The sequence below is a fragment of the Manacus vitellinus genome, unplaced genomic scaffold (genome assembly GCF_001715985.3).
Source record: "Manacus vitellinus isolate BGI_N305 unplaced genomic scaffold, ASM171598v3 scaffold_50_pilon, whole genome shotgun sequence".
Taxonomy (NCBI): Eukaryota; Metazoa; Chordata; class Aves; order Passeriformes; family Pipridae; genus Manacus; species Manacus vitellinus.
The window spans coordinates 3,476,081-3,495,214 of NW_021940612.1; the positions used below are offsets into that span (position 1 = coordinate 3,476,081).

General features: G+C 38.3%; 1 protein-coding gene across 1 annotated transcript in view; it reads left to right on the forward strand.

Moving 5' to 3' along the window:
* TLE4 (TLE family member 4, transcriptional corepressor) overlaps positions 1-13,841 on the forward strand; it is a 97,345-nt gene extending 83,504 nt beyond the window's left edge. Inside the window, exons 8-18 of the mRNA XM_018080921.1 lie at positions 206-259; positions 900-1,052; positions 2,282-2,414; positions 2,723-2,916; positions 3,107-3,183; positions 7,123-7,372; positions 8,466-8,713; positions 9,662-9,809; positions 10,399-10,549; positions 10,876-10,952; positions 12,124-13,841. Coding sequence (XP_017936410.1) covers positions 206-259; positions 900-1,052; positions 2,282-2,414; positions 2,723-2,916; positions 3,107-3,183; positions 7,123-7,372; positions 8,466-8,713; positions 9,662-9,809; positions 10,399-10,549; positions 10,876-10,952; positions 12,124-12,231 — 1,593 coding nt within the window. The 3' untranslated portion in view covers positions 12,232-13,841. The remainder of the gene's footprint in view (positions 1-205; positions 260-899; positions 1,053-2,281; positions 2,415-2,722; positions 2,917-3,106; positions 3,184-7,122; positions 7,373-8,465; positions 8,714-9,661; positions 9,810-10,398; positions 10,550-10,875; positions 10,953-12,123) is intronic.
* The last annotated feature ends 5,293 nt before the right edge of the window (positions 13,842-19,134 follow it).

Here is a 19,134-nt window from a genome sequence, read left to right on the forward strand (position 1 = left end):
AAAACTGGAAAGAATACTATAGCTATGGCAACCTGCAAAGCAGAAGCCCTGTAGGTGATCTAAATATTCTAATTGTATTACCACTTAAAGCTTGGGAATGGTACATTGCATATTTGCGAGCAGCCTTGCTATTTTTTCTTAATGCTTAAGAGATGTTGGGATATTAAATAAATGGGTTTTAGAACATTGTGATTTGTCATTGCAGGACAGCGATGGTGAAAAGAGTGATGACAACTTGGTAGTTGATGTTTCCAATGAGGTATACACAATGGTGTTTTTTCTACCTTATAGTAGTGGTGGTGGGAGTGTCTTCAGTGGTTTCTGTGCGTATTGGTTTTATGACTAAGATTACAGTGTTTGCCTTCATAAAGGAACTTGAAATACATGAGGGAATCCAGTCACATTGTCTCTCTTTAGAAAACAAATCAGATCTAACATTTATTTCTACAAAGGGCTTTTTGTTTCTCATATGAACGGAAAGTTCTCTTGAGATATTTGAAGCCAGAACAGCACAAGATGGGATGCAGCATCTAACAGTATCTTCTAACAGTCGTTTGTTTCACTCTGACCATGAGTTCGTTTGTCAGCTTTATCAGGTCTGCTAAGTGCATCAAACCTTTTCAGTCTGTCACCTAAAAAAAAAGATTTACTTGCCTATTTCAATATCCATAAATTTTTTTACATAATTCAATGGCATCAAATTTTAGGGCTTTCTTTAAAAAAAAGGTTGTCCTTCATTATCCATCTCGATTTTACAATTGTATCAGCTAAATCAGTCGAGAACAGAAGAAAGACGTCAATTCCTATGACGGATCTTCATTCCGAAGCAAGGACTGCTCAAGTCAAGCACTAGTGACTAGTATGAAATTTTTATGCTAACCCATGTTGCTGATGTTTAGGATCCTTCTTCTCCCCGGGGGAGCCCAGCCCAGTCTCCACGGGAAAATGGCTTGGACAAGACTCGCCTGCTGAAAAAAGATGCACCAATTAGTCCGTCATCTATTGCATCTTCTAGCAGTACTCCTTCCTCCAAATCCAAAGAACTTAGCCTTGTAAGTGCTTCAAAATGCTCCTGACCCATGATTGTATGCTGAAATGCATGCTTACTGGATTTTTTTCTGGACACAATTTGTATTTCCACTATAAATATAGTGCAATATGAAGCATCAATTTAAAATTAGTTTAATTTATGTCTTCAAGGAAGTTTAATAACATAATACTGAGAAAGTCCACAGTCTTTTTTTTTGCAATAGGAAGAGGTTTTCATTGGTGGTGTGGGTAGATGATAGATTTGCTGTTCTGAGAGATATTCTTCTCCTCCTCCATATGAAAAGCTGTCAATCTGAGAATAAATAAAAGTACACAGGGGTTTCTTGAGCTGTTTTCCTGTGCTGTGGTTTATAGCAAATCCAGTTCCCTGCTTGGATGTGATTTGGTTGTTAGCTTTGCTTGAATTACCAGGCTATATACAACAACAATAATTCTTATTTTCTATCTAAAAAGTAATCTGTCATTTACAAGAGCCTTCCTTGACTTGCATCACAAATCATAATGCAAAATGCCTGCAAGGGGTCTTCTTTCCTTTCATATTTGTGACCACAGTTAATCACCTGCCTAAGCTGCACAGTAGTTCCCCTCTCAGTTCTTCACAGGGCAGGGTACATGATTATTTAAAGAAGCAAAATAAATAAAAAGAAAGCTTAAAGTGAATGTTGTGCTCAGGAAAGGTGGTGGAATGACAGGTTCGGGTCTGGGAGTCAGTGATTCATCTGATGAACAAGCTTGTCACAAGAATGGCATTGCACAGTCCCTGACTTTACACTCATCACTGTCTCCATCCTGCGTTTCTAGCACCATGCCTGGGCATGAGTTGTCGGTTACTTTGGGGATTTTTTTCCACCCTTCTTGTCCATTCAGCAGTGGCCTCTCACAGAAAATCATAATCATAATGGGAACAGGTCCATGAGCAAAGTGAGACTACTGACAGAGTTCACATATGCTGCCAATTGTCAGATGGCAATGATTTTCATTTACCTCAGTCTGAATCATATGGACACTACTGATGAAGAAAGCTGTGAAGTCTGTAGTTAATTACCAAAACCATTCCATCTTTTTTGGTGTTTCTGCAGCTTCTCTTCATTGCCAAGCACTGTCAAAACCCAAGCCCAAAAGCTAAATATCACTAATCATACTCATTCTGGTTGTCGTCGTCTCTTTCCAACCACTACCTATAAGACTTAAATAACTCACAAACTATCTTCTTTCCTTTTTCGGTGACCAGAATGAGAAATCTACCACTCCTGTGTCTAAATCAAATACCCCAACTCCACGGACTGATGCCCCGACTCCAGGCAGCAACTCCACTCCTGGACTGAGATCAGTGCCTGGCAAACCCCCAGGTGTGGACCCAATAGGTTAGTGTACACATATTTCAGTGGCGTGAAACAGTGGCCATTTGTCCCTTACCAGGCTCCCTTTAAATCTGCAGTGTGAAATCAGTACCTTACAGTTACTTAAATTGGGTGCTGAGCTGTTTCTTCAACATTGTAATACAGTGTGTGTGTTTCATCATTGTTGCCGTTTTTGTTTTATTTGTTTGTTTGTTTGTTTGGGTTTTTTGTTATTATGTGTTGGGGTCTTTTTGCTGTTTACCAAACTCATGTTTCATCTGATGGGTCTAGAATGCCTCTGTGACTTCTTTCTTTTTTTACTCCCTCTGTAGCTTCAGGTTTAAGAACACCTATGGCAGTACCGTGCCCTTATCCTACTCCATTTGGTATCGTGCCACATGCTGGTATGAACGGGGAGCTGACCAGCCCTGGAGCTGCCTATGCCGGTCTGCACAACATTTCCCCTCAAATGAGTGCAGCAGCTGCAGCAGCAGCAGCAGCAGCAGCTTACGGGCGATCTCCAGTGGTAAGTGTTTGCCATTGGTGCATTTAGTTTTGAGAGCAGTGTATATTAAATATAAAACCTGTGGGTTTAACTCTAGTTCACTCTCTTTGTGGTTTGGGGAGCATGCTATGGAGAACATGAATTAAACAGTCTTCCCTTGCCAAGCTCTTACTTTAATACACCTTTTTGTTTTGCATGGGGAAAACTATAGGTTGGTTTTGATCCACATCATCACATGCGAGTCCCAGGCATCCCTCCCAATCTAACAGGCATCCCAGGAGGAAAACCGTGAGTATCAAACATTCAGCTTTAAAAGTCAATCATCTGTTGGAAGTTGTGTTCCCTTGCTGGTTGGAATTCCCCTTAGCTGCTGAAAACTGCTGTGTGAATAGAAATAAATACAGCTATTCAACGAGAGCAGGAGAATTACTGTTTAATCTTAAAGTTACATTTATAAATTTGTTTTGAAGACTAGTAGCAGTCAACAGGGACTGGATGACATAGAGTAAAGGAGACAATTAAATGGAAAAAGGTGAACTTCAAATCTGACTGGTTGATTGTCTGTGGAAATGCAAACTGGAATGGGATCTCAGCTATCCATCTCTACTGTACTCTGCTTCTCAGTTTAAAAAAAATTATTGTTTTGTTCACAAAAGCCTTGCAATTACTAGCAAACCTAGCAGCTGCTATAAGCAGTGTGCAGAGAAAGGAATGCTGACCTGTTTTGTTTGATTGAAAAATTATTGTATCATAATATTCAGATTCATCCTTTATGGAATGGACTGTAAAAGGTGACCTGCTCTACCAGGCTTATCATGTTGTGAACCTCGAAAGAAGAATTACGGAGACAAAGAACTCTCTGCTCATATTCCTCTTGAGCTAGAGAGAAGAACTAAAGCAGCTCCACAAACCACATTGATCCAGATTTTATGTATGGGTCATCTAATTCCACTTCCTTCTGACACTTGTGGAACACTGTGACCAGTTCATCCTACAGAGTGTGAAGGTCAAGGGATGTTTGTGTCACTCCATCTCTAGCTTTTTTGTGTAGGAACGTGTTTGTCGAGGAGTGGTTGGGGTTAGTTACACACTTGCATGTGTGAGTAAATGGATACTTACCTGCCAGTGGGCTTGCACACACACAGGATTAATGGTTAATATGGTGACATAAGCGATCAAACCTAGTGCCTATAACTCTTCTTGTACATGTGTCACACAAATCAAACCAGGTCCAGATCTCTCAAGCATGGTAACCACCTTCAGTTGACTTTCTGCGAATTTTTCCACCCTGTTAGGTGGCTGTGCAAGGGAGGTATGGAAATTGATGATGAGCTACTTGGATTAAAAATTCTGTGGGTACAGATCTTCATCCGATGCATACCATGGGCTCTTAGAAATGTCTTGACATAGTGTTCAAATGTTTGCTGGATTTAAGTTCATCCCCTGTGGAGTCAATGACCTGAAAAGAAGTGTGACTGGATCTGCTAGGCTTTGCTTGCTGTGGTCTGAGCAATGGCAATTGCAGGGATGAAGGGACTTCCCTGCTTACATCTCACTTACGCTAGAATTTAGGGGAATAAAACATGAGGTAAACTGAAATCAAATCAATTCAATTCTGGTACATCTCCAAGGTTTTTGAATGTTGTTGCTGTGTTGATGTCTCTGTTAAGCATTTAAATGTAGCTATCATTTGTCTACCATAGGGCCTGAAATTTTAAAATCTGTGGTTCTTTTAGCATGAGGGCATTGACTTTTCTTCATCTTAAGTGTGGTACTTCTCACAGCTTCCATTCAGGATTGTTTCTCATTTACTTTCTCACTTACTTTTTCATTTACTTCTCCTTTTCCTTTAGAGGGAAAGCTGTGTAAATTCTCTGCACTGTTGAATATCTTGAAATAGAGTGGGCAGCATGTAGTACATCAGGGATCTGGCCCCGAATAACTCTCTTTTCACTTTGGAGATACATCAACATGTTGACTATTGTACAGTATATAAGTAGGGAAAAGAAGGAAAAGGTGCTCACCAGGTGTTTATAGTGTCAGTTATTTGTAAGATATTTACAGTCCTTCTGTAAGCAACATGCGGTGTTAGTTCTTAGGGGGAAAAAAAAGGCGAGCACTCAATGACCACAAAATAATCACATGTGCTGGTATGGAGTAATGAATAGAGTGAGGATAATGTAAGATATAAGATTTATTTCTGTAATTTTTAAATATGCTCTCTGTGTTCATTATAACGATGCTAAAAAACACTTTGGCTGATAAAGGTATCATACACTCAGTGCTCAACATGGCTCTGCAGAGTGTGACTGTGTACAGAAATCAGAAAAGAGGATTATGAAATTCCACTTGATTTTAGATGACCATCAACCGCTTTTTTCAGTATCTTACTGCACAAACAGGAAGTAGGGAGATAATGCGGAAGATATTTCAGATTTCTGTGGTGATGATCAAACCCTAATTCTACTCCTTTAGGCAGTTTTCTTCTTCTAACAACCACAGAAGTCTGTCGTACTGTTTCCTGAATGTATTTAATGTCAAAAAACAGAGAATGGTGTTATGATCTGTCTCTCAGATTTGGCAGAATAAGAAACAGAGTACAGTGTGAGAAAAGTGTGTAAAGCACTGTGAATAGGGCAGAAAGATGAAAATGCCTTTGCATTTTGTCTCACTGACAATTATTGTTCCAGTGTTAATGCACTATGAATCTTAAATGCCAAATTCAGTAGTTGAATTCTGAACATTGCCTTCCTTCAGTGACTTTGAAGCATTAATTAAGGAAGTGAGCTTACAAAGTATTCTCATAAAATGATTTTTTTGTGAGCTCTTCTCATCCCACCATTGTGACAATGAATTTTTCATCAGTACTATGATGATTTTTTAGGTCTAAGGAAATTAAAGCCTTCCATTAAGCCTACCTTGGTATGTGTAGGTGAACCCTCTTACAAAGTCTGTGCCCTTGTAATAGATGCAATGTGTCAGGTAGCATCTCAGAACAAGACAATTTCACAACCTAACTGTTCTCCCTGGAAAATATTTTAAGATATAACTGTTGATAGGTTATTCACAGGTGGCATAAGTGGCAGTCACACAACACGTTCTTTCTCAGTGAGAGGCCTGATTTTGGCAAGAGAAATTGGAATCTGTAGTAGTTGTGTTGGGTCCATAAAAAAAAAAAAAAAAAAAAAAAAACCACACACAAAAAACCCCAACCCGACTCTCCTCCCCAAAAAAACAAACCCCTCCCCCAAAAAAAGAAACCCACAAAAAAACCCCACATAACCCAAAGCCAACAACAACAACAAAAAAACGAAAACCCCAAACCAAAACCAACAACAACCAAACCTGCTCAAAAACCAAAACCAAACAATCACCACCAACAACAAAAAAACAACAAAAAATTCCATTCCAGTGCATTTTTGCTGGTCTGTCATGTCGGCTGTCAGCAACTGTGCCTTGAGGACTTAGCTCTTTGGTGGTGGGTGGAGGTTTCACTGCACCCTTAGGTACAGTGCTGAGCAGTTTTGCTGAAGGGGCTTGGGAGCCACTGTGTGTTTGGGGCAGATTGGCAGCAGTCCAGCTGAAGCTGCCACATCAGAGTCAGTAAAGTGAGCAAGTAAATGTCCCCCCTGGCACGCAGCTACCTTCCATGCTCTGCAGCCAACTACTTCGGTCTTTCAGGAGCCCCTTACCCAACCTTCCTTCCCTTCTCTGCATGCAGTGATATCCTGATCCCCAAGTTTAAGAATGCCTATGCCCCAAAATAAAGAGTAGTGTCATATAGCCTCATGTCTTGTCATGTCATGGCAGAAATCATCATTGCATGAGTTGTTAAAGGTTGTTTGATTGGTGCTTGACTTTTACATTAAAAGATGAGTGATTAGCTAAGTTTATGCTTTGAGGGCCATGCTATAGATAAATATTTCTTCTTTGCATGATTAAAATACCTGATATAAGCTAAGTTCATTAGAACATGGTGCTAATAATACCAAGGTCATGTGTTTGATTCCCATACACGCCGTTCACTTAAGTGCTGGACTCAAGGATCCTTGCAGGTCCCTCTCAACTCAGATTAGTCTGTGAAATATCTGTGAAAAAGACTGCAAAAAAATTGAGCTAAGGGCACAATCTAAAGGCCTACAGTGGAAACATGTCTTTGATTCTATTTTCTTAAACAGGCTTGAAGAAAAACTCTTTAAATCACCCCCTATAATTTTTCCCCCTCAGAGCATACTCATTTCATGTAAGTGCAGATGGTCAGATGCAGCCAGTTCCTTTCCCTCCTGATGCCCTCATCGGTCCGGGAATCCCTCGCCATGCCCGTCAGATCAACACTCTGAACCACGGGGAAGTTGTGTGTGCAGTTACCATCAGCAACCCCACAAGACACGTGTACACGGGTGGGAAGGGGTGCGTCAAAGTCTGGGACATCAGCCACCCTGGCAACAAGAGCCCTGTCTCTCAGCTGGACTGCCTGGTAGGTGAACAGCAGGATATGGCAATGAAAGAAGATAGGAGGTCGTGTTAATATTGCAATGCTACATCTTAAGTGCAAAAAATAGTGGGTATTTGAGTGCTGTCATGGTATCAAAGATTGGTATTACGTTTGTAATTTTGGTGTTTCTTTTAAAATTGAGGTTGGAGTATATCCCTTCCATACTTGTGGGGTTTTTTCCCCACAATGACTCAAAACATTTTTAATATCCTAAAATTTTATTGGTAGGAGGAAAGATCAAAGACAGCACAACAGATATTGTTTATAAACTTTGACATTTTTTGGCAGTCTTAAAGCTTGATATCCTATCATGCTTAAAATTGCTGTCTTAAAGCTGTATGCCCTGAGAATATTTGAAGATTGCGTCATGTGTTTTGTGTATGTGCAGGAACGGATCACCCAATCTTAATGTGACAAAGATTAAAAATATTATTAAAAATATCTCTGAGTGTTATTCACAAATTATTTGAATGTGCTAACAAGATGAACTGTTGCTAGCAGCTTTTCTTTTGTAATTTAGGAGTTCTTGGTAAGATGTGGCTACATGTTGCAAAGGTAGTAAAATACGAACTGTGCAGCACATGTAGGCTTACAATGAATTGCTACACAAGTTGCTACACAAATGAAGAAAATTACCCAAATATTTTCCTCTGACATCTCCTAGATGGTGGCAGCAAGTCTCACTGGAGTGGGAAGGGGGGAAGTGTGCAGGGAATTTGGTAATCCCCCATGCTGAGAGGCTAATGTGCTGAAATAAACAGAGTATGAAAATATAACTTTCTACACCAGCTGTCAAATACAGCTATCTTGAATTGTTTTGGGCTGGGTTCAGGTCTTTGCATTTTGATGCTAATTAAGATTAAATATCTCTCACTACTGAATTTTGTAGATCAAGCTGAAGTACTTCCCTAATGTCATGTTATTTTCTGGCATTAATACACTTTTATCATTGTCATAAGTATAAATGGCTCATTAAAACCAGGAGGGAATACAATACTTTTATGGATTTCTTCTCTCATGTTAATGCTGTTTTCTTTCCTCATGAGTAATCTCTTGATGGCTTCTGTCTCCACAGAACAGAGACAACTACATCCGTTCCTGCAGATTGCTCCCTGATGGCCGCACCCTGATTGTTGGTGGGGAAGCCAGCACGTTATCTATTTGGGACCTGGCAGCTCCAACTCCTCGCATCAAAGCAGAGCTGACATCTTCTGCTCCAGCTTGCTATGCCCTAGCTATCAGCCCTGATTCCAAGGTCTGCTTCTCTTGCTGTAGTGATGGGAACATTGCAGTGTGGGATCTGCATAACCAGACTTTAGTAAGGTAGGTCGACAGAACTGGATCGTCAGATTGTGAAGAATTAACTAGACACAGCCTTATGTGCACCTTTGCACATATATGCCGTTTTCTCTATGCATAGATGCTTCCAATATTTTGTTGTTTGGCAGTAGCCATGCTAATACCTTGACAAAAATCTAGATGATTCTTTGTAGATTTTGAGAGTTTCACAATTCCAGCCCTGTTGAGCAGCCCATAACTGTAATTCCCTAATACCAGCTGATGTTGACACTGCTGTAGATTCTTTGAATAGATGGTTTTCTTTGTTTCTGTGCAATACACTGCTCTCACTCTAATCTCTTTAATCAGAGGTCCAGCAAAATTGTCTTGGGTAAAGCTCTGTGTAAATTACTGCATTGCAAACTTAGCTTCTTAGGAGCATGTGCTGCTGCTCAACACTGATGTACATTAAGCTAGGAGCCGATCATACAGAGCTTCTCTGTGCACTGTACTGTGTGTATGTTTTTACATGCAGTGTGTCAGTGTTGCATGTAAAGTCAGGCTTTTACTTCCTGATATTCCCCTTTAGACCGCTCTTTTTTTTTAGAACTTTGGTAACCTGCAGATTCTTCCTAAACTAAGGTCATTTTCCTGATCATGTTACATTCCACTGGAGAGAATGAGTATTTTAAGTTGAATAGTGGGTATCACACAGTCAGCAGCAAAGATTTCCAGAGTACCTGACTCTTAAAGTGTATTTTTTGAAATCAAATTAGCACTTGGCTGTTGGGGCTGATTGCTTCATCAATTCAAAAACTTACATGATTGTCCCAGAGTTTATATTAATTTGGGATTGCTATTGGAATCTACATTACTGTTGTCTTCAATGGCTGCATGTTAGGGACTGAAAGAAAAAGGAAGTATTTTGTATACTTGCTCAGAACCAACTCTTTCCAGTGCAAGAACATGCTGATCTTCTCTCAATATATTCAGGCAATTTCAGGGCCACACAGATGGAGCAAGCTGTATTGACATTTCTAATGATGGCACCAAACTATGGACGGGAGGCTTGGACAATACAGTCAGATCATGGGATCTCAGAGAAGGGAGACAGCTACAGCAACATGATTTCACATCACAGGTTCAATCTCAGAAGCATTGGCATGTTAAGAAAAGTTTATCATGGGTTTTTAAAACTAGCACTTTTTGGGGGGGGGTGAGGGAGTTTCTGAAAAAAAAAGCAGACTCTTAAGAGAACTCCAAAGAATTTTTCACTTAGTGTCATACTCTTTTTTTTTTACTTTTTTTTTTTAATTTATTTAATGGGGCAGCTAAATGTCTTTCTGGGTTATAACTATGTGACAGATTAGTACTTCTAATGGAGTAATGGAGAATCTTTTTATAAAACAAGTGTGTAATCTGTTTCCCTTTCTGTAGACTGAGGTTCAGAAATATTTTATGAAAATATTTTTAAATGCTGTCAGATAAGCTCGGACATTAACTTTTACTTGATTCAGTATTTCACTATTGCAGTTTTAATAGCATTTAATAGCATAGCTTTACAGCTGTGTTTGCATGAACTAATTTATCTTGAGTACTGTAGTAATTGAATTATCATGTTTTTAAAACTGTAGTAGACCAAAAATGTGGTTTTGCATAGTGTTAACAGTGTAGCAAGGATCTCAAGCTCATTCCTTTACTGACTGAAGCATATGCTGTGCTAATTACAGATCTTCTCACTGGGCTATTGTCCAACTGGTGAGTGGTTGGCAGTAGGAATGGAGAACAGCAATGTCGAGGTGCTACATGTTACTAAGCCGGACAAGTATCAGCTACATCTTCATGAGAGCTGTGTATTGTCACTCAAATTTGCTCACTGTGGTAAGCAAATCTTGATATATCAATGTTTTCCTTCCTGAGAAGTTCACTCAAAATTATCTTTAAATGAAAATATAATGTAGATACTTAACTATAGGGTATAGTTAAAAATTAGGTATTAAATTTTAATATTAAGATTATTTTAAAAACTACGACTGCTTTTTGTATTTACTGCTTTTTTTGTGATTGAACATCATAATGCAACCAAATGAAAATATTACTGTTTCTTTGAATATGTGTGAATGCTTTGTTGTTATGATCAATCTGTTTCTTGAGGTGTATTCCTTGAAAACAAAATGCAACAATAACATTTAAACAATCTGTTGTAGGCAAATGGTTTGTAAGCACTGGAAAAGATAATCTTCTTAATGCCTGGAGAACACCTTATGGAGCCAGTATATTCCAGGTAATAATCTCCTAAAAGCTATTTTCCACATACATTACAGTGCAATAGAGCTGCACATCTCAGGGTCTGTCAGTAATTCAAGGAATTTTCACATGGAAATGCAGCTAATTACTATATTCCTTAAAGAATTTGTCTGTAATTAGAGAAAGATATGCTTTTATTTAGTAATTCAGCTCTTACAGTAAAGTAGCCCTTTAATACAAAATTGGTTTTAATACACTTCTTTTTCACCATCTTCTACATATTGCTGTAATACTGTACCCAACTCATGTCTCCCACAGACAGCCCAAATCATGCTAACAAGAACACATCTCCCTTAAAAGTGATGTTAAAAACCCCATTACAGCTTTCTTAATGAGGGGTAGATAAGAAAACTTCCTTTGTGGTGCAGCAGAGGCATCTTCACCGAAACATAGCATGTTGGGGAAGTGTTTAGCTCTTGCAGTGGCAGGCAGAAAAGAATGTGGACATATGTTATATATTGCGCTGAAACAGCAAGGCAAATGTGACAATACATTAACATAATCTCAGCACAGACAGAAAAGCTGGAGGAGATAGAGCTACTGCAACCCGGTACATCCTGTCTCCCATCCACCTCCTATACACTTGTTGTGCATCCTCTTCCACTAGAATATCTTTTCCTGTTTGCATCCTCCCTGATAATGTGAATTCTTTTGCACAAAGCTTTTGTCTTTTCTCTTGGGAAGTAGTGAGAGGAGATATAGTTTATTCTTGGAGTCTCCTTATTTTATACCTGTGGATGGGTTGGGCTTTTTACTACTACTTCATGTGAATTTGTGGTTTATAACAAAAAAAAAGGGAAGAAGATGCTTTTAATTAATTTTTATGCAAATCCAATATGTAAAATATCAGTAAATGCTCATTCCTTGTAAAGTGTATAGAAAAGACTACTTCTATTCATTGGATTGATAGATTATCTTTAGGTACTTAACATTCATTTCCCTTTCCACAGCTGTTTTATCTTGTAACAGATCTTTTTGTGGAACAAATTTGGAGACCTGGTCTTGTAACAAAAGTACAGTACTGATACTTAAATGAGCTTTTGGTGTATTCCTGCTCTATAAACTCTTCCAATTAATCTTGAAGCCCTTCAGGATTGAAGTATCGGAAAGTCGTAATTTCTTTTTTTTTTCTTTTTCTTTTCTTGTAGTCCAAAGAATCCTCATCTGTGCTTAGCTGTGATATCTCTGTGGATGATAAATACATTGTCACTGGCTCTGGGGACAAGAAAGCTACAGTCTATGAAGTTATTTATTAGAGACAAATCTGAATGCAGACAGAACTCCTTCTCCTAGCACTTTGCTGTATATTCCTTTTGTTTTTTCTTTCTAAACTGAAAACTTAAATGCTCATCACAGTTGTGGAATTTATTTTTACCTTCTTAACTTGCTATTGGTTTGTGAATGTTCATTAAGAACTCGTGATACCAAATTGTCAGATATCTATTTGGAAGAAGATGGAATAAGCATACTGAACAGTGACCTTGACTCTTTAATTATGTATTATAGCTGTAATGTATTTATTTTGTTTAAAGAAGGCTTTCTAACAATGAACTGACTTAATAAAGCTGTCTGGCCCGGCTTTAGTTTGAAAAATGCATTGTATACTTGTGTTTTTGCAGGTGGATAAATTGGGGATCTTGGAGAAGGATGTTCAGGAGATAGTTAAAGTTACACTAAATAGACTTGTAGTTTCTATTTAAAAAAAATAAACTTTGTTATATTTTTTAGTCCTGTTCTTGAATGAGACCTCTAAATGTTATTACAGTATAATTATTTGGTGGGAAGATGCTGTATCTTAACTATTTTAGACAGTCTTGGAAACTTAGGAAATTGCAAACTGTAGCCAGTGATCTACATGCCTGTGATGAATGGCAAATTCAGTTCACATCTAAATTAAATTTAAGTAAGAATGTGCTAATTTATATATTTGCAATGTTAATATAGCATCTTGTGTACAGATTTGTTCTCAATGCTTTTCTGTTGATAAACATAAAGCATTTTGGTGTCAAGCTAGGTTTTTTAATATAAACACCTCTCTTTGTTATATTGTAGAGAGTACAATAAGTTGCCTCAGAGAATCACCTTTGTTACTTCTGGAAACTTTTGCAACGTTTCCTTGAAAATGGGGATATGTGTCTTTGGGCAATTTTTCAATTACAAGAGATTATGAAAAATATTTGATATGTTCTTTGGAAACTGCACTGAAATAAGAATGGATGCCTACCAATATACAAACTACAAAAGCAATGACCTCCAAGGTAGGATTTACAAGAGTACTCATTCCGACATTCAAAAAGGAATGGATTCTCATTGGGATAAGGACTTGCTTTGTTTGCCAGCAGTTCAATCCAAGTCTTGATTGGATGTCCCTAAAAAGGACGCAGACTGAGCCATTGTGCCAGAGACAACGTGTTATCTTTTTATGTTGTTGTTGTTGCTGTTGAACTATGATCTGTGACTTTTTTTTTTTGAATGCTTTAAAAAAAATCTTTAAGTCTGTGGATCTGCTGATGTACAGTGCCTTTGCTGCTATGGATCAAAATCAAAAGACCCGTGTAGATAAATCTTATTGTATAAGTAGAAAATTACTTAATTTCATACTAGAAATGGATTGATGCTGCAAGTTAAAATGGACTGTTCATTGAAGTTCCAAATGTGGTAGCAAAAATGGTGTCTTAAGTGCTTAGTGTTTGATGTCATTAACAGTTTCGTAATACTCTACATTGTAGAAAGATTTTGATACTAAACTGTGTCATTGTACATAGTTCTAATGCATTGTATTGACCACCAGTACTTCTATAATGGTAGATTATTGTTTGTGCATTCAGACTTTTAGACATTAAAAATAAGTAACTTCTAAGATGCATTTTTCTTTCTTTTCCTCCCCTCCCTCATTCTTAATATGTGTGATAATCTCAGTTATGTGTGCAGAATGCCGTCCGTAAGGACAACAGCCATTCAGTCACAGAACATGCCGCTACAGATACTTTGTGGGTTTGACACTGAGAGACAATGTAGAGTTTCATCTGAGCTAGTGAAATCAATGAATTTATAGTTTTCGAAGTTACTTGACTGCAGTGATTCTGAACTCTTGGAAGCATTAACCACAAGAGTTTGGCTGGGTCACCTGGGAGTTTGCCACCTCCCATTTGGGCAGTTGTCCACCTGACATAAAGCTTTTTGTTATCCCATACCTTGGAGAGAGTGAAATTGGGGACCATTCCTGCTCACATGCCTGCTGGAGTATGTAGAGCTCGGCAGGATTTGGGGAGTAGTGTTGCACTGCAGCATCACACCTGGGTTTCCCCGTCCAGACATAAAATCTGTTGATGCCCATAGATAGGCTTCTCTCAACTACATTTGGGTTTAGATCAAGAATTTAGCCCAGCTGCTGTGAAATTAGGACTTGGGTTAAAGTGAATTAGGGCAAAGTAATTTATACACTATTGGGAAGTGGGAGGCAGTGGGGGGGAAGGAATTGTGCTGTCTATAACAGGAAAAATGGAAATGGAAAAAATCCAAGAGAAATCTGGAATTAAATCATTGTCCCATAACCCATTTCTGAAAAGTGATATTGTGCATGGTGGAAATTCCCGGGCAGGCAAGCCTGTTGTCTTGTGATATGCCAGCCCATCTTGACTGCTGGTACATGAACCCAAGCTGAGAAATGTTTAGGGGGTTTTTGAAATGTCAAAACAAGCCTTAAGTTGATAGAGTCATTTACCTTTAGTGTGAGTGATTGGGTAATACTTGTTGATGGAGGAGACTAGAGGGAAGTTTCCTCCAGAGCTATCAGTTTCCTTAGAGTTAACGGTAAAGAGTTTTCCAGTTGTCTCCCAGAATAATGTATGATTTTACTCATATTGAGGTTATGTGCCACTTAATACAATAATGCTCCATAAAAGTAAACATGGTACAAATACCCTCTGTTATTATTTACTCTTGTCTGAAGAAACATAATTTACCTGTTATAATGGAGACACCTTATCTTTTCAAAAGCATTGAAAAATTTAAAAGGCTAGAGAGTACTCCATTTACTAACAAAAGAGAAATGACCTACTTAATATATGCAGAGGATGTTATATTTTTATGTAGTACTTCAAGCATGAGATTACTTAAAACATCTAACATAAAGCATTCCTTTAAAAAGAATAAAACTTTGCATACAACTGAATTTGTACCAGAGCTAGTTTTGACAGCAGAGTAATATATTTTTAGAGCAGCCCTCCATATATATGCTTATTAATGTGTGTATTAATGGCTTGTAAACAGTCTAGGAATTAAATGCTTTAATCCTGGATTACTGCAGTCATGCTAATTTTTTCCCTTCAGAGCTGAGTGCAAGTGAAAGATGGTACAGAGCTACTTTCTGGTTTTTAGTTATGTATACATAGGGACACCTTTCTTTTTCATTCATTAGTTTCACTTGCCACTGCACAGCACAATTTTGTGTAAAATGTTTTTTTACAAATGTGTACTGTGCCACAAACATGTGGCCAACATACCATAATCTGAGGTATAACCATTACTTTCTCTCTATTCTTCGCATCTCAAATTTTGTTTAGTACGGTGATTTATTAGGAAAGACATTTCTTTTTAATTTTTAGATCTTTTCTGACTGGCCAGTATAGGCACATTTAAGAAGAACACTTCCCATCAAAATTTCTTTTTCCAAAGATAGGCAATTTTAAATGGTATTTCTCCTGTTTGTTTTTAGCCAAAAGTGATTTCTCTCTCCTGTTTCTTAAGCTACTCCATTACATAAAAAGAAAATAAGATTTATTTTACCAGCTGTGGTTCTCCTGTATGAGGGATTTTTAAGTCTGTACTGGAGTAGTTCAAATTGGATTTTGTGTTTTGTTTTAACTCTGGTACCTGAAGGACGCAGGAAATTCCTTCTTCCTGAAATGTTGATGAGTGTGTCGTCAAAACAGGAAAGTAGCTGTGCAGGTCTACATATGTCTGGACTATTCTCTACAGAAACACAGGTCAGCTTATTTGCACAAATGACACTTCTGTGCTACAGACAACAACACTCCCATGGTTTACGCAGATGAAAATCTAGCTCACCACAGTAAGCAAGGAGGACCACACAGATCCATTTGGACTGATTTGGGTGTTGTTTTTTTTTCAGTGGGGAGTGGGTTCAATTTTGGGGTTTTTTGTTTCTTTGTTGTTTTGTTTGAAACAGTTTGATCCTTTGAGCCTCTTCTGGTTTTCTACTGGCGTGTTTATTTGTGATCATCCCTACTGAGGTGATTAGCTTCTACTCAAGGATTTATGCTGTGAAATAAAATAAAATAAAATAAAATAAACTCATGTCTCTGTATGTGTGTAGGAGTCAGGAAAATCAAAGCAGTAGCTTGGGCCACGCTGTATTGAATATACTACATCTTCATGGTACCAAATTAACACTGAATACAGCAATACAAAACCACTTCAGAACATCAAGTATGGCTACTGAGAAAAATGTCGCTTTTAATTTTTCAGCAGCTCATCCAAAGAGCTGCTCTTACATGAGGTATGTGGGAGGGTAGTTGCATTCAGTAGTGGAGAGCTTTTCTGATGCATGACCGCAGTCTTCTTGAAGAGGGTTGGGCAGTTCGGGCTTGATGTTCAGCCAGCCAGTTCTGCCATATATTTACATGAGAGTTCCCTTCCGAAGCACAGTAGGAGATGAATCCTGGAGTAGTGTGCTGTGGAAGATCATCTCTGACAAGCTCTTAAATAATGCACCTGCCACATCTGCTTTTGACCAAAGAGTTGCTGAACATAGCCCTTGAGACTTCATGTTTCTTCCAGTATTTGGACTACAGCATTTCCACTGCACAGCAAGAAATTTTTATGTCAAAACCAATAAATGTTCTTACTCTTACCAAATGATTTTCTGTCTCAGTTACAAGGAAACAGTATTATACTGCCTTTTTTTATTATTAAAAATGGTGTAGTCTGACGTTTACAACGTGTCTATAAACCTGCCATCAAGTGCAAAGAAGCTCTTCTGTGGGGTCACTGACTCACGTGGTTATGTTCTAAAATGTTATTGCAGAAATACATTTTTCCTTGTTTTGGAAGGATTAACCTATGATATTGTATGCATAGTGTACAAATAAAGGGAGAGACTGTCTTAGCAGTTATCTCTGCATCTGTGATTTGGATTTAACTGATTACCTTGGAGTGCTACAATGCACCTGAAAGGTAAAATCAGTAAGTACAAACACTTAAGTATCTTTTAAAAAATTCTGCTGTTCTACAGTAGTTATATTGACCCAAACTGTCTTTTAATATCATATCAAGGTAAATAAAAGAAGGGGTGGAGGAATTTAAAGTTCCCTTTCCCTTGCAATCAAATCTGTTCTTTAAAAAATACCCCAATGCTAGTGCTTGAAGGAGTTTGGTTTATTTTCATTATTCTTAAAGAATTTTTTAGCAAATATGCTCTAGCACAATGGACAGTAATGCCATAAAGGCAAATAGGTGATACGGCTGCAATTAGAAGCCAGGATTTAGACGATGCTATTGGCATTGAAAAAAAAAGTCAGTATGATTTGCTGGTCAAAGGTGTTACCTCACTTCCTTAGCAAAAGGAATATGGAATTTTGGCTGTATATTTGAATGCTTTTGAATGTCTGTCCAGTATGGCTTAGAGAAACTTCAAAGGGTTTCAACAATTCTGTCTTGATTTTTTTTTACTGTAATTTAGAATGCATTTGAGACAAAAAAATGATACTTAAGGACCGCTCTGGTCCCAGGACCATGAGCAATAGGTGCTATATGGAATGGATTGCTCTGCTTCTGATTCCAGTCTGTGCTCTGTGCTGACTGGCATCTAGTGAAATTATTTGCATGAGCCCTGTGAAGTGGTTTTATGTTCTTCTGCATGAAAGGCATTATCTAAAGGCTAGCTATCTGTTATTTAGAAAAATTTGTCACAGCTGTATTGAAATATAGGGAGACATTTTGGGAAAAGAACAAGGAGGACCTCTGGGGAATCAAGCGTTTCAACCCCTTATCAAGTACTGTAAATGTGCAAATGAGGCAGTCACACTGCTGTGTTATAAACTGCCAGTCTTCTGCTGAAGTGGGGAGAAAAAAAAATCCTAAAATATATGGTATAAAGATAATAGACTTCCTTGTATTTCAGCATGGCTTTAAAGTATTAGGTGTGATGTCTAATTTGCATTCATTTTAGGATAAAAAGACACGAATCCTCATGTGATATTAATGATGGCATGGCTGGCCACCTTACAAAAAAATAGGGTTGAATAATGAGGATAGTTACCAGGCTTTCACCTCTCCAACACATGAAGCAATATTATAAAAAAAAATCCGGTCATTTTACGGTATAATTTCCTAAGTGAGAACAGCGATGTTAATATTTCACTGAAAATACTTTTTCCGAAATAACATTAATGACATCCTCCCATTTCCATATGCACATGTCTTTGCCTGATTAAAAAAAATCCCACCTCCATTGCAAATTAGCTTATTTCATCCAGCTATTCATCAGAAGAGCTTCTCTACGTCATATCAATTTTAGGGTTTTTGCGGGTTGTGTGTGACTCTGCTGCTATTTTCTCACTCCTTCCTCCCCCACTGAGAACATTCCTGAAGCTGGTGTTCAGTACTCAAGAGATGCTCTTGCTCGTGGCTTGGTCTTGATCTTGGAGCCGCTCAGGGAATGGGAATGGAAAGCGTTCACAGGATTTGGCTGGCAGTAACAACTGCTGTGACAGCTGTTACAGACTCACTTATGCCTCCTCCTTCCTCTGAGCAGTCTTAAATAGAGAGATGCAGTAGGAGCAGTCCTCTGTGTAGCTGACCTTTCTGCTTTACCTGGTTTTCACAGGTGCTCATCATCTGGAAATGATAGAGGAGGAGAAGGAGCTGGGAGTCCTAGCTAGGCTCAGTGTGCCGGTGGGAGACAGCCATGAAAAAGACAAATGTGATACAGGATGTGTCAGGAGAGGCATTTACTGCAGAGATAGGGAAGTATTGCTGCCATTATACAAGGCACTGGCGAGACCTCACTTGAAATAGTGAGTACGAACCTGGTCACCTGTGTTCAAAATCTTAATTGAAAATGGGACTGATAGGGAGAAGGGCCTACCAGGCAAACTGGAAAAACAAGGGGATGGAGAACTTGTCATGTAAGAAAA